Raw genomic sequence first — 14,540 nt, forward strand, 5'->3', positions numbered from 1 at the left:
GTAGATTACCCAAAGTAATGACACGTAGATTACCCAATGTAATGACACGTAGATTACCCAATGTAATGACACGTAGATTACCCAATGTAATGACACGTAGATTACCCAATGTAATGACACGTAGATTACCCAATGTAATGACACGTAGATTACCCAATGTAATGACACGTAGATTACCCAATGTAATGACACGTAGATTACCCAATGTAATGACACGTAGATTACCCAATGTAATGACACGTAGATTACCCAATGTAATGACACGTAGATTACCCAATGTAATGACACGTAGATTACCCAATATAATGACTAGTACCACTACTATTGTAAATTACAATATTACCTCAAAATGGAAAAATCACGAAAACATTTATATGCAGCCATTTTGACCACTGACGTCTATGTGAGTGACGTTTTACACTTGAATACCAAGCTGAGGAAGCAAATCCAACAAAGACTCTAGATAAGGTATTCCACAACCAGAAACAAGGCAGAGTTCTGCCACTAGAGGTCAGGGCAGCCTGTGATAACACTATTATCACAGTATCACTACTGTGATTCACTGGGCTCTGCTGCTGTCCTACCTGCTTAGGACGAACAACTGAACTGAAGGCATAAGAGCTGTTGCTGCTGCATACTGAGGCCGCTAGCTAGCACAGTCGGGCCTTTGTTGAAGTCTTTTCCCAGAGAGCTGTGTATCAGACTGTTATAGAGGACAGTAGTACTAAGTCTTTTCCCAGAGAGCTGTGTATCAGACTGTTATACAGGACAGTAGTACTAAGTATTTTCCCAGAGAGCTGTGTATCAGACTGTTGTACAGGACAGTAGTACTAAGTATTTTCCCAGAGAGCTGTGTATCAGACTGTTATACAGTACAGTAGTACTAAGTATTTTCCCAGAGAGCTGTGTATCAGACTGTAGTACAGGACAGTAGTACTAAGTCAGTGCGATTGTAAAGGAAAGCATAATTTCTCATATGTAATGAGGCATAGAAGCTACAGGTTGTCAAAGTACTGCATGTCTACATCTTTTCCCACCATGCTCTCTGTCCATACGGCCACATCTGACCCCAGTGTCCGTCTGACCCCAGTGTCCGTCTGACCCCAGTGTCTATTTGTCTGGCTAATGAGACCGTGATACTCCCATTGGTGTGATCTACTTGTTGTGTGTATGTACTGACGTACATGTGTAACTGATAGATGCGCACACACACTATATGTTCATGTTTTAAAAGTATGTAAATGGTAAAGTATTTTGTGTGTAATGTCTTTTTCGTTATATATGTCAGTTCCCAGTAGGACTAGCTGTCTCCATTGGCGTCGGCTAAGACACCATGATACAGTTTGGTTAGTGTGTACACAGTACCAAGTATTTGGTGTGATACCGTCCATTTGGTTATTGAACTGCGCGCTATGTCTGCTAATGTATTTTTCTCTTTAAGACCCATCTTATTCTGTTTGTGTGCCCGTCCGTCTGTCTGACGAGGGGCCTTACCGTTTTCATCTCCGCGCCGGGGGGTAGAGGGAGGGGGCTGCGGCTTGCTGACTGGCAACAATAGCTGATGACGAGAGACCTGTGCGAGGCGGAAAATGTATGTACATCAGTTGGGGTGGGTACATCAGTTGGGGTGGGTACATCAGTTGGGGTGGGTACATCAGTTGTTTATCAGTAAGAGTTTCCGAGAGCCTCGTCAGTCATAATAGTAAGTGGTGATTGGCTGCGACTGACCTGTAGTGTAGGACAGATCATACTGGCCCGAGAGCAGCGGGTATCCCAGGTGGTGATGGGAGGGCATGATGCGCTGGGAGGGCGAGGAGCGTGGCCGCTCCATGTCCCTCTCTCGTTCCCTCTCCCCGCCGCTCCTCTCTCCCCTGTCCCTCTCATGGGACGGCTTGTCGCCCACCGTGGGGGACTTGCTCTTGTACTGGCTGGCGTGCTGCTGCAGGATGTCCAGGGCCTTGGAGTCCACCGAAGCTGCCTTGCCACTCACCGTGGGGCTGGCGCGTGACTTGTCACCTCCCCTCACCTCCTCCTCACCACCGGCCATCTTGCCGCCGTAAGGGGAGAACGGGTAGCCCGCGGGCAGGTAGGGGGAACCTAATATGGGGGACATGTCATTGTGTTAATTTCATTCATGGCTTAATATCAAATCATTTGTATAGAGATTTTTTTGGGCAAATGCGCTTTCACCCAAGTGGTTCCTTTCTATACCAATAGTTAATCTGGTGTGGTTACCTGGGTAATTCTGCATCATGACTGTGGGCATGCCTCTGTACCCGGGGTGACTGGGGTCATAGCCCTGCCCATAAGGGTAACCATGCATATAGGGCATGTAGCCCTGATGCTGCGCCAGGGCAGAGGAGAACTGCATGTGGGCATTGGCACGAGGGTCTTTGCCCATGGCCCGTTGGTCCTCAGCAGAAGACGTTCTGGCGTCTGTGCCCTCTTTCGGACCAGCGCCATCCTCCTCTTTGGGACCGCCACTCTCCTTGGGCCTGTTGGGCCTGTCGTCCTTTCCTTTGCGGTCGCGGTCTCTCTCTCGTTCTCGGTCTCTCTCATCTTTCCACCGCGGTGGTGGTTGTTGCTGCTCGTCCTCCATCTGGGTCTGCTTGGGGTAGATAGATGGTGTGAATGAGTTAACTCAGGGATACCTCTCTAAAACAACTACACAACTCTCTAGAAGGGTTACAAGTGATCTAAACATGATCTAAAATGAGCATCAATCACCACATTACACTGCAATCATTAACATAATAAAATATGTACAAATAATAGGATATAAAAACACACCTAAGTATGAATAATAGGGTATGTTTTTTTGTTTTTACCTGTCTGTACCACATGGCTTGCTCTATCCCCGCTCTGGAGTCCAGGCTTGGCTTGGAGTCCTCCTTCCCATGGTGCCCCCCTTCACTCAGCTTCATCTTCAGCCCTTCGGCCTGCTGGGACTTAGATACCTCTCCTTTCAGGCCAGTGGCGGAGGCCTTGGAGGGCTCCGATGGAGAGTCTTTGGTCTTACCCTGGTTCTGTTGGGTCTTGTTGGCCAGGCTGTCTGTCTTGCCAGGGGCCTTGGAGAGAGTGGGCGGCCCCAAGGCCTTCTGCTTCCACTCCTCCTTCATGGAGGCCTCGCGTTCCTTCATGGCCGCCGCGTCAGAGCTCTTCTTCTCCGCCACTGCCGCTCTGTGCTGCTCAGAGATCACCTGGCGCTGGCGCTCCTCGTACTGGTGCCGGTAGGCTGGGTTGGTGTTGAGCAGGTGGTTGTGGTAGGCCTGGTCCGGGTGGTAGGCGTACGGGGGAACGTAGGAGTACTGGTTGTAATAGAGAGGCTGCATGTACATGTTGGAGCGCTGTTGGATGACTGACTGCTGCTGCTGCTGATGATGTTGTTGTTGTTGTTGTTGACTGGAGGCGTTCATCTCGGGTTTGCGATCTTCGTGAGGCTCCACTTTGACCTTGTCTTCCACATTCTCCTGTTCGTCCTCACGCTTCACTTTCACCGCCGGACTTTCGGTGTGCGGCATGCCCGGGTTGGCGGCACCCGGGCTGGGGCAGGTGTAGTTGGGCGAGTAGTAGGCCTCATAGCCGGCATAGTACGGAGACTCCTTGTTGGGCGTCTGGCTGGGGAACAAGGCTTTCTTGGCTCCTTCTCTGATGCCTTGGTCCTCCACCTTGACCTTCACCCCTTCCACAAGTCTGCCCTCGCCGTCCTCCCCTGCATCCGAGATGTCCGAGTACGCCGGGCTGTTGGTCTTGACTGAGGAGTTGTCGGCTCCGCCACCATTCTGGGTGACCACGTGGAGGGGCGTGAGTGGCTGAGGCATTCCCGTGCCTTCAATCCGGCTGGCCACCCCTATGGACAGACTGGGGGCATTGTCGGTGAAGCTGTAGATCTTATCCGCCTCTGCCTTGATGCTGGCAAGACGGCTCTGGTGGGGGTCCGAGGAGCCGTTAAGTAGCCCGTCACCTTTTCCTTGCTCTGAGGACTCAGAGTAGGGGCTCTTGCCTTCTTCAGGTTTCCCCCCTTTCCCCGGAGGCTTGGGGCTGTCTGCCTCCTTCCTGCTGTCTCTCTTCTTCTTCTCCTTCTTCTTCTTTTCTTTTGAGGCACCGGAAGCAGGGTTCAGCGCGGCAGGGTCTCCCATCGCGGCAGGGGGTTTGGTGGGCTGGGCGCCCTTCATCTGGGGGCTTTTGGGGATGCCCTGTATCATAGGGGGGATCCCTAGGGAGGCATTGGGGTTCCCCCCTGCAGGGAAAGAGGCAGCCTGTAAGGAGTAGAGCTGCTGGGAAGCTACGCTCCCTGGGAGTACAGGCCGGGACAATGACTTCATGTTCTTCTGAGAAAGTTTGTCAGTCTTGGACTTTTTGTGGGACTTGGACTTTTCCATGCCATCGTTGCTGGCCTCGTCGGTGAGACAGGGCCCGTCGTCACAGCCTTCCATCGGCATGCCGCTTGCTTCAGGGTCAGCGTCACCACCTTTCTTTTTACTGTGTTTGGAACCAAACTTGCCCGGGGAAGGAGACGGACTCTGGCAGTCCAAGCCCCTTCCTTTGGGGGTGACGGACCGTGCGGGAGACAGGCAGCCTTTGTGAGAACTGGAGGCCCCGTTGCAGTTCCCCGGCTCAGGGTGAAGCGTGGAGTCCTCCCCGTACTCACTGTCCCCATCCAGGTCCAGCTTGATGTCGTCGTCGTCGTCGTTGTGTGCGCGTGCCTGGTGGTACTTGAGGCCGTTGATGTGCTTGTACTTCTTGTTGCAGCCGGGGTGCGGGCAGTCGATGAGGACCGGCGAGGGGCAGTTGCGGTCAAGCGTCGGGGGCTGGGGCTCAGTTTTAATTGAGGGGATGGGGGGAAGGACAGGGGGAGGCACCCCTCCTCCTCCGCTGTTGGAGTTGGTGCGCATGCGCTTGTTGCCTTTGGTGTCCTCAGAGCTGGAGTTGGGCTCCATGTCTGAGGCAGGTTTGGACTTGCGCTTGCTGGCCGATGAGGGGCTGGCCTTGACGTCCTCTGTGTTGCTGTTGGGCGGCGTGCGGCGCTCCGACGACGTCTGGCTGCCCCGCCGGCCCTTACTGTTGTTGTTGGCGGCACGTGTCTTGCTGGTGCCGCTGCCCTTGTTGTCCGACGAGTTGCTGTTCTCGTTGACAGGTGTGTTGCTGTTGGGCCTCATCCTCTTGCCCCGGCCCCGGCCATTCCTCATCTCCAAGTCACTGGTGGGAGACTCACAGAACCTGAGAAGACAAGAGGAAGTAGACGTTAGCAAATTACATTACGCATGCCAAAAACAAGCGTCATTTAAAAAAGGGTTGACTGACAGAAATGTAGGCAGAATACAAATTACACTAAATAGCTAGGTTTCCATCCAATTTGCGACAGATTTTGATGAGAATATGCGCATTTTCCACCAGAGATGGGTTTCCATCAAATTAACTTGTGGATAAAAGGCTGTGTGTGATGACATAGTGCACATAAACATATATTTTGTCACAAAACCTTTTGGTTTTAGAGCAAGGGTGCCCACTCAGATCTTGGCACGGGCACTTTACCCAACAGCTGGCAGATACAGTGTGAGTAGGCTACCTGCATTATGAGATTATTATGGATAAGAGCAATATTATTTGTATTTGTCAAATGGCAGCAAAGCATCGATCATCATGTCACCAGAATAAGACCCTCGATATTTATTGGAAAGGAGCATCAAGCTCATCACCTTGCACTTTCACCACCCTGTGAAGTTCATCATAACTTATTTCATCTGTAGCCTAATAAACGGCATGCTTTCCTGAGTCGTAGTGGGAGGACCACACACCATATCATCTGTAGCCTAATAAACGGCATGCTTTCCTGAGTCGTAGTGGGAGGACCACACAACATACGTTTATTTCAGTATGATGGTTATTACATCAATATTTGCGCATAAAGGCGTTTCGACCACCATTTCTCACAATTAATTTCCCCGACACAAAAAGATCCCACCATGTCGAACAAACAGTCTGTCACCGTTTTTAAAATTGTATCGGCATATCCTGTTTCCATCAGCCCAGCTGTGACTGTTTTCATGCGTCAGGTAATTCATTCACATGAAATGGTTGGAAGGAAACCTGGTTAATGATTTGCTCAAAAGTAATGCTCAAATTCTACATTTCTAGATAAGACAACATAAAATTGGGTCTGTATCATCAAGCCTTACACAAAAAATATGGGGTGGAATTCCTTTTCTGTCTTTCATTTGACCAAATAAAGAGTGAACATTAGTTGCAGAAGGAAGAGGGCGAACATCTACACTATATATACACAAAAGGTATGTGGACTCCCTTCAGATTAGTGGATTCTATTTCCGCCAAACCCGTTGCTGACAGGTGTATAACATCTAGCACACAGCCATGCGATCTCCATAGACAAACATTGGCAGTACAATGGCCTTACTGAAGAGCTCAGCGACTTTCAATGTGGCACCGTCATGGGATGCCACGTTTTCACCAAGTCAGTTCGTCAAATTTCTGCCCTGCTAAAGCTACCCTGGTCAACTATAAGTGCTGTTATTGTGAAGTGGAAATGTTTAGAAGCAACAACGGCTAAGCCGCGAACTGGTAAGCCACACAAGTTCACAGAATGGGACTGCCGAGTGCTGAAGTGTATAAAAATAATCTGTCCTCTGTTGCAACACTCACTATCAAGTTCCAAACTGCCTCTGGAAGCAACGTCAGCACAAGAACTGTTCGTCGGGAACGTCATGAAATGTGTTTCCATCGCCGAGCAGCTGCACACAAGCCTAAGATCACCAAGCGCAATGGCAACCGTCGGCTGGAGTGGTGTAAAGCTCGCCGCCACTGGACTCCGGAGCAATGGAAATGCGCTCTCTGGAGTGATGAATAACGCGTCACCATCTAGCAGTCCGATGGACGAATCTGGGTTTGGCGGATGCCAGGAGAACGCTACCTGTGCCCCAATGCATAGTGCCAACTATAAAGCAACAGCATACAATGACAGCTTTGGGAAGGCCCTTTTCTGTTTCAGCATGACAATGCTCCCGTGCACAAAGTGAGGTCCATACAGAAATGGTTTGACGATTGGTGTGGAAGAACTTGACTGGCCTACACAGAGCCCTGACCTTAACTCCATCAACCACCTTTGGGATGAATTGGAATGCGACTGCGAGCCAGGCCTAATAGCCCAACATCAGTGCCAGACTTCACTAATGCTCGTGGCTGAATGGAAGCAAGTCCCCGCAGCAATGTTCCAACATCAAGTGGAAAGCTTTTATAGCAGCAACGGGGGGACCAACTCTTAATGCCCATGATTTGGGAATGATTAGTTCGACGAGCATACACATACTTTTGATCATGCAGTGTACCTGCCTGGTAAATCATAAGTAGCATAATTCAAATCCCTAAAATAGAGTTGGGCCCCCATGTCTCTATGATAATAATGTAATTATCCCAGCAGTGAAGGTTAACAGTCCGTGACAAAGACACCGGGGCCTGGGATGACTCATAACTTCCCCCTCCAATCACTCCAAACTATTTCACCAGCAACAGGGGATGAGAGTAAATCCGTAGGCCCTCGGAGATTGAGGAATCCAGACTCATTAGTCATTACTCATCGTGGAGCTGGAGAGCCTGCGGATTTGGTTTCCTGAAAGTTTGTTGAGCAGTTACTTTGCTGAGAGCCTTCAATCAAACTGTGTCACAGTAAGCCCAACTACAATGCAATTCTGAAAGCCAGTCTGTCACAGGATAAAAGCGATAGACTTTCCAAACACACAGTCATTCTCCCACGTTTCCTTGTACACAGTGAGCCGTTTTGAGAGTGACTCAAGTTGGCCGTGGATGTGCAGCGCTTGAGTGGTATGGTCTATCAAAAAAATGTAAGCTAAACTCTCTGCGGTAGTTAAATGAGATGGGGACTCCAGGAATGAAGATATGTCGTGTAGAAGAAAAAAAGAGCATGAGAAAATGAGCCAGTGCTGAGACAATGCTGCTGATAGGCGGCGTGGTCCCACCACGGCAGTGCAGAATGTGATACAGTGTTGGGAAAAGCTATTAGCGCAATAATTGGATCCGGCAATCTGGCTTGTTGGAGGATTCTATTTCTATCACTTCCTCTCGGGACGTCAGCAGTTTGCAGAATGTATCTCCGAGCCCAAGTTAAAGACTACAGTGGATAGGCAAGCACTGCTGGCCCCCTAGAGACAGAGAGGTGAGGACTAATATCCAACAGCTAGCGTGATATAGATGGCAGATTGGTAGATTCATATCGGAGTTCCCTCTTTATGCAAGGAAAGGTGAGAAACCAAGTGCTGGAAGGGTAAATGTTTATTTTTATTTTTTAAATGGAGTATCTGATGTTTGATGGCCCCTGGTAATGCTCTTATTTGACATCAAACACTACTAACTACATGACTTATGATACTGTGTAAAGATTACGGCCAGCGAACCTTTTTGAAATATAATTCAGTATATAGAAGCCATATGCCTAACGTCGATACCTTATTTCAAAATGTTCAGTTGAATCCAATTAATGAAGGACAAAGTACCAAAATGTGAACAGTTTGGAATAACAGTGGAGATAATGTATGGAAACGCGCTTACCTGGGAGGTGCCCAATCGTGTCGAGTACAGTCCAACAGGGTGCCGACGTAGCTCTTGTTCCTCCAGGTCACATTCACCACCAGCATGCCTGTAGGAAAAGAACAGGTCTTAATTTGTCATTCATAAGAGTAACAAGACTACTATACATCATCTGGATTAATGATCTCACATTCACACCATAGTGACAAGACAGAATTTAACAGTTGCTCCATCATTAAGAATGACATCACGTTGTATTCTTCAACTAACCGGGGCCACCGCAACTAACCGGGGCCACCGCAACTAACCGGGGCCACCGCAACTAACCGGGGCCACCGCGACAGCTCCCATTTAAATAGACCAGACAGAGGTTCCTGGGCATACTCCCAAAGCAGCCTCCCTATTATTATGTTGTCAGTTCCCCATTACTGCTGTCTATTATAATGTTGTCAGTTCTCCATTACTGCTGTCTATTGTAATGTTGTCAGTTCCCCATTACTGCTGTCTATTATAATGTTGTCAGTTCTCCATTACTGCTGTCTATTGTAATGTTGTCAGTTCCCCATTACTGCTGTCTATTATAATGTTGTCAGTTCTCAATTACTGCTGTCTATTATGTTGTCAGTTCTCCATTACTGCTGTCTATTATAATGTTGTCAGTTCTCCATTACTGCTGTCTATTATAATGTTGTCAGTTCTCCATTACTGCTGTCTATTATAATGTTGTCAGTTCTCCATTACTGCTGTCTATTATAATGTTGTCAGTTCTCCATTACTGCTGTCTATTATAATGTTGTCAGTCCCCCATTACTGCTGTCTATTATAATGTTGTCAGTTCCCCATTACTGCTGTCTATTGTAATGTTGTCAGTTCCCCATTACTGCTGTCTATTGTAATGTTGTCAGTTCCCCATTACTGCTGTCTATTGTAATGTTGTCAGTTCTCCATTACTGCTGTCTATTGTAATGTTGTCAGTTCCCCATTACTGCTGTCTATTATAATGTTGTCAGTTCTCAATTACTGCTGTCTATTATGTTGTCAGTTCTCCATTACTGCAGTCTATTATAATGTTGTCAGTTCTCCATTACTGCAGTCTATTATAATGTTGTCAGTTCTCCATTACTGCTGTCTATTATAATGTTGTCAGTTCTCCATTACTGCTGTCTATTATAATGTTGTCAGTTCTCCATTACTGCAGTCTATTATAATGTTGTCAGTTCTCCATTACTGCTGTCTATTATAATGTTGTCAGTTCTCCATTACTGCTGTCTATTATAATGTCAGTTCTCCATTACTGCTGTCTATTGTAATGTTGTCAGTTCTCCATTACTGCTGTCTATTATAATGTTGTCAGTTCTCCATTACTGCAGTCTATTATAATGTTGTCAGTTCTCCATTACTGCAGTCTATTATAATGTTGTCAGTTCTCCATTACTGCAGTCTATTATAATGTTGTCAGTTCTCCATTACTGCAGTCTATTATAATGTTGTCAGTTCTCCATTACTGCAGTCTATTATAATGTTGTCAGTTCTCCATTACTGCAGTCTATTATAATGTTGTCAGTTCTCCATTACTGCAGTCTATTATAATGTTGTCAGTTCTCCATTACTGCAGTCTATTATAATGTTGTCAGTTCTCCATTACTGCAGTCTATTATAATGTTGTCAGTTCTCCATTACTGCAGTCTATTATAATGTTGTCAGTTCTCCATTACTGCAGTCTATTATAATGTTGTCAGTCCCCCATTACTGCAGTCTATTATAATGTTGTCAGTTCTCCATTACTGCAGTCTATTATAATGTTGTCAGTTCTCCATTACTGCTGTCTATTATAATGTTGTCAGTTCTCCATTACTGCTGTCTACTATAATGTTGTCAGTTCTCCATTACTGCAGTCTATTATAATGTTGTCAGTTCTCCATTACTGCAGTCTATTATAATGTTGTCAGTTCTCCATTACTGCAGTCTATTATAATGTTGTCAGTTCTCCATTACTGCAGTCTATTATAATGTTGTCAGTTCTCCATTACTGCAGTCTATTATAATGTTGTCAGTTCTCCATTACTGCAGTCTATTATAATGTCAGTTCTCCATTACTGCTGTCTATTGTAATGTTGTCAGTTCTCCATTACTGCTGTCTATTATAATGTTGTCAGTTCTCCATTACTGCTGTCTATTATAATGTTGTCAGTTCTCCATTACTGCAGTCTATTATAATGTTGTCAGCTCTCCATTACTGCTGTCTATTATAATGTTGTCAGTTCTCCATTACTGCTGTCTATTATAATGTTGTCAGTTCTCCATTACTGCTGTCTATTATAATGTTGTCAGTTCTCCATTACTGCTGTCTATTATAATGTTGTCAGTTCTCCATTACTGCTGTCTATTATAATGTTGTCAGTTCTCCATTACTGCTGTCTATTATAATGTTGTCAGTTCTCCATTACTGCAGTCTATTATAATGTTGTCAGTTCTCCATTACTGCTTTCTATTATAATGTTGTCAGTTCTCCATTACTGCTGTCTATTATAATGTTGTCAGTTCTCCATTACTGCTGTCTATTATAATGTTGTCAGTCCCCCATTACTGCAGTCTATTATAATGTTGTCAGTTCTCCATTACTGCAGTCTATTATAATGTTGTCAGTTCTCCATTACTGCAGTCTATTATAATGTTGTCAGTTCCACATTACTCCTGTCTATTATAATGTTGTCAGTTCCACATTACTCCTGTCTATTATAATGTTGTCCGTTCTACATTACTGCTGTCTATTATAATGTCAGTTCTCCATTACTGCTTTCTATTATAATGTTGTCAGTTCTCCATTACTGCTGTCTATTATAATGTTGTCAGTTCCCCATTACTGCTGTCTATTATAATGTTGTCAGTTCTCCATTACTGCTGTCTATTATAATGTTGTCAGTTCTCCATTACTGCAGTCTATTATAATGTTGTCAGTTCTCCATTACTGCTGTCTATTATAATGTTGTCAGTTCTCCATTACTGCAGTCTATTATAATGTCAGTTCTCCATTACTGCTTTCTATTATAATGTTGTCAGTTCTACATTACTGCTGTCTATTATAATGTCAGTTCTCCATTACTGCAGTCTATTATAATGTTGTCAGTTCTCCATTACTGCTGTCTATTATAATGTCAGTTCTCCATTACTGCAGTCTATTATAATGTTGTCAGTTCTCCATTACTGCTGTCTATTATAATGTTGTCAGTTCTCCATTACTGCTGTCTATTATAATGTTGTCAGTTCTCCATTACTGCTGTCTATTGTAATGTTGTCGGTTCTACATTACTGCAGTCTATTGTAATGTTGTCGGTTCTACATTACTGCAGTCTATTGTAATGTTGTCGGTTCTACATTACTGCTGTCTATTATAATGTTGTCAGTTCTCCATTACTGCAGTCTATTATAATGTTGTCAGTTCTCCATTACTGCTGTCTATTATAATGTTGTCAGTTCTCCATTACTGCAGTCTATTATAATGTCAGTTCCCCATTACTGCTTTCTATTATAATGTTGTCAGTTCCCCATTACTGCTGTCTATTATAATGTTGTCAGTTCTCCATTACTGCAGTCTATTATAATGTCAGTTCTCCATTACTGCTTTCTATTATAATGTTGTCAGTTCTACATTACTGCTGTCTATTATAATGTCAGTTCTCCATTACTGCAGTCTATTATAATGTTGTCAGTTCTCCATTACTGCTTTCTATTATAATGTTGTCAGTTCCCCATTACTGCTGTCTATTATAATGTTGTCAGTTCTCCATTACTGCTGTCTATTATAATGTTGTCAGTTCTCCATTACTGCTGTCTATTGTAATGTTGTCGGTTCTACATTACTGCAGTCTATTGTAATGTTGTCGGTTCTACATTACTGCAGTCTATTGTAATGTTGTCGGTTCTACATTACTGCTGTCTATTATAATGTTGTCAGTTCTCCATTACTGCAGTCTATTATAATGTTGTCAGTTCTCCATTACTGCTGTCTATTATAATGTTGTCAGTTCTCCATTACTGCAGTCTATTATAATGTTGTCAGTTCTCCATTACTGCAGTCTATTATAATGTTGTCAGTTCTCCATTACTGCAGTCTATTATAATGTTGTCAGTTCTCCATTACTGCAGTCTATTATAATGTTGTCAGTTCTCCATTACTGCAGTCTATTGTAATGTTGTCGGTTCTACATTACTGCTGTCTATTGTAATATTGTCGGTTCTACATTACTGCTGTCTATTATAATGTTGTCAGTTCTCCATTACTGCAGTCTATTATAATGTTGTCAGTTCTCCATTACTGCTGTCTATTATAATGTTGTCAGTTCTCCATTACTGCAGTCTATTATAATGTCAGTTCCCCATTACTGCTTTCTATTATAATGTTGTCAGTTCCCCATTACTGCTGTCTATTATAATGTTGTCAGTTCTCCATTACTGCAGTCTATTATAATGTCAGTTCTCCATTACTGCTTTCTATTATAATGTTGTCAGTTCTACATTACTGCTGTCTATTATAATGTCAGTTCTCCATTACTGCAGTCTATTATAATGTTGTCAGTTCTCCATTACTGCTTTCTATTATAATGTTGTCAGTTCCCCATTACTGCTGTCTATTATAATGTTGTCAGTTCTCCATTACTGCTGTCTATTATAATGTTGTCAGTTCTCCATTACTGCAGTCTATTGTAATGTTGTCGGTTCTACATTACTGCAGTCTATTGTAATGTTGTCGGTTCTACATTACTGCAGTCTATTGTAATGTTGTCGGTTCTACATTACTGCTGTCTATTATAATGTTGTCAGTTCTCCATTACTGCAGTCTATTATAATGTTGTCAGTTCTCCATTACTGCTGTCTATTATAATGTTGTCAGTTCTCCATTACTGCAGTCTATTATAATGTTGTCAGTTCTCCATTACTGCAGTCTATTATAATGTTGTCAGTTCTCCATTACTGCAGTCTATTATAATGTTGTCAGTTCTCCATTACTGCAGTCTATTATAATGTTGTCAGTTCTCCATTACTGCAGTCTATTGTAATGTTGTCGGTTCTACATTACTGCTGTCTATTGTAATATTGTCGGTTCTACATTACTGCAGTCTATTATAATGTTGTCAGTTCTACATTACCACTGCAAGATGCTTCGGTAGCACCGATAGTTTTCTTATTCGTATTTGAAAAGATTTTCTGCCCTCCGTCTTGACTTTGTTACCAAGCATCAGACTTCACAGCGAGAAAAAGATTGTGCTATTACAGGGAAAAACACATATGAGGCCTTTGCTTTAGTGATGGCTCTGTAGTTCACATTCAGCCTGAAGGTGTAACGATCCAGCAGAGCTTAATGATTCTGCTAGGAGGCCTTAGCGGAGTGCCAGAGCAAAGATATTGTTAAATTAATGTCTGATGTTCTGGGCATCAGCAGCCAGCGCTGCAGGAGAGAAGCAGGAATATCCTCAACTGTTCTGGTATGTGGCTGACTGAGGCTGACTAGGGGGTTACTGTGTTGTCATTTCACTGGCGTCAAGTTGGCAGCACTCAGAACCACTCGTTTTTCTAGGCAGGCATGGCCAGGCTAGGAGATATATGACCTGGCACATTAAATCCAACTTTAGCTTGAGGTGAGATCATCTAATGGGATGACTTGAGGTGAGATCATACAATAGCCAAAATCACACACACTAGTGGAAATCACAGATCAGTTTGGAGAATAAAAGATACACCAACACTGATAGGTTAAGTCTGCTACACCTCTCTCCAGAACTTTGTTACTCATCAATGACCACACATAAAATAAAAACATAACTGTTTAAGGCTGATCATAATATGACAAACTTATCTAAAGCTGATGAGAATTTATGACAGGTGATAATTTGCAAGGTAAGTCATTTTTTGTTGTTGACAAATTCAATAATAAAAACACCTACAAAAAAAAGCATAGGGTTGTAGATGAGAGCAAGTAGTCT

At 44.2% G+C, this 14,540-nt stretch overlaps 1 protein-coding gene across 4 annotated transcripts in view; it reads right to left on the reverse strand.

Moving 5' to 3' along the window:
- The window catches only part of LOC115203517 (zinc finger protein 609), a 111,208-nt gene that overhangs the window by 3,269 nt on the left and 93,399 nt on the right, over nt 1–14,540 (reverse strand). For 3 of the 4 annotated variants that reach the window (XR_003880184.1, XR_003880183.1, XM_029768274.1), the window contains exons 4-8: nt 8,581–8,668; nt 2,829–5,220; nt 2,236–2,608; nt 1,729–2,097; nt 1,495–1,573 (exon numbers count right to left, since the gene is read on the reverse strand). Coding sequence is in view for 2 of the 4 variants with exons in the window: in XM_029768274.1 (XP_029624134.1) it covers nt 1,500–1,573; nt 1,729–2,097; nt 2,236–2,608; nt 2,829–5,220; nt 8,581–8,668 (3,296 nt within the window). In the remaining 2 variants the exon portion in view is untranslated. The remainder of the gene's footprint in view (nt 1–1,494; nt 1,574–1,728; nt 2,098–2,235; nt 2,609–2,828; nt 5,221–8,580; nt 8,669–14,540) is intronic. The other variant, XM_029768275.1, reaches the window with a different exon arrangement.

This window comes from Salmo trutta, chromosome 12, assembly GCF_901001165.1.
Source record: "Salmo trutta chromosome 12, fSalTru1.1, whole genome shotgun sequence".
NCBI lineage: Eukaryota > Metazoa > Chordata > Actinopteri > Salmoniformes > Salmonidae > Salmo > Salmo trutta.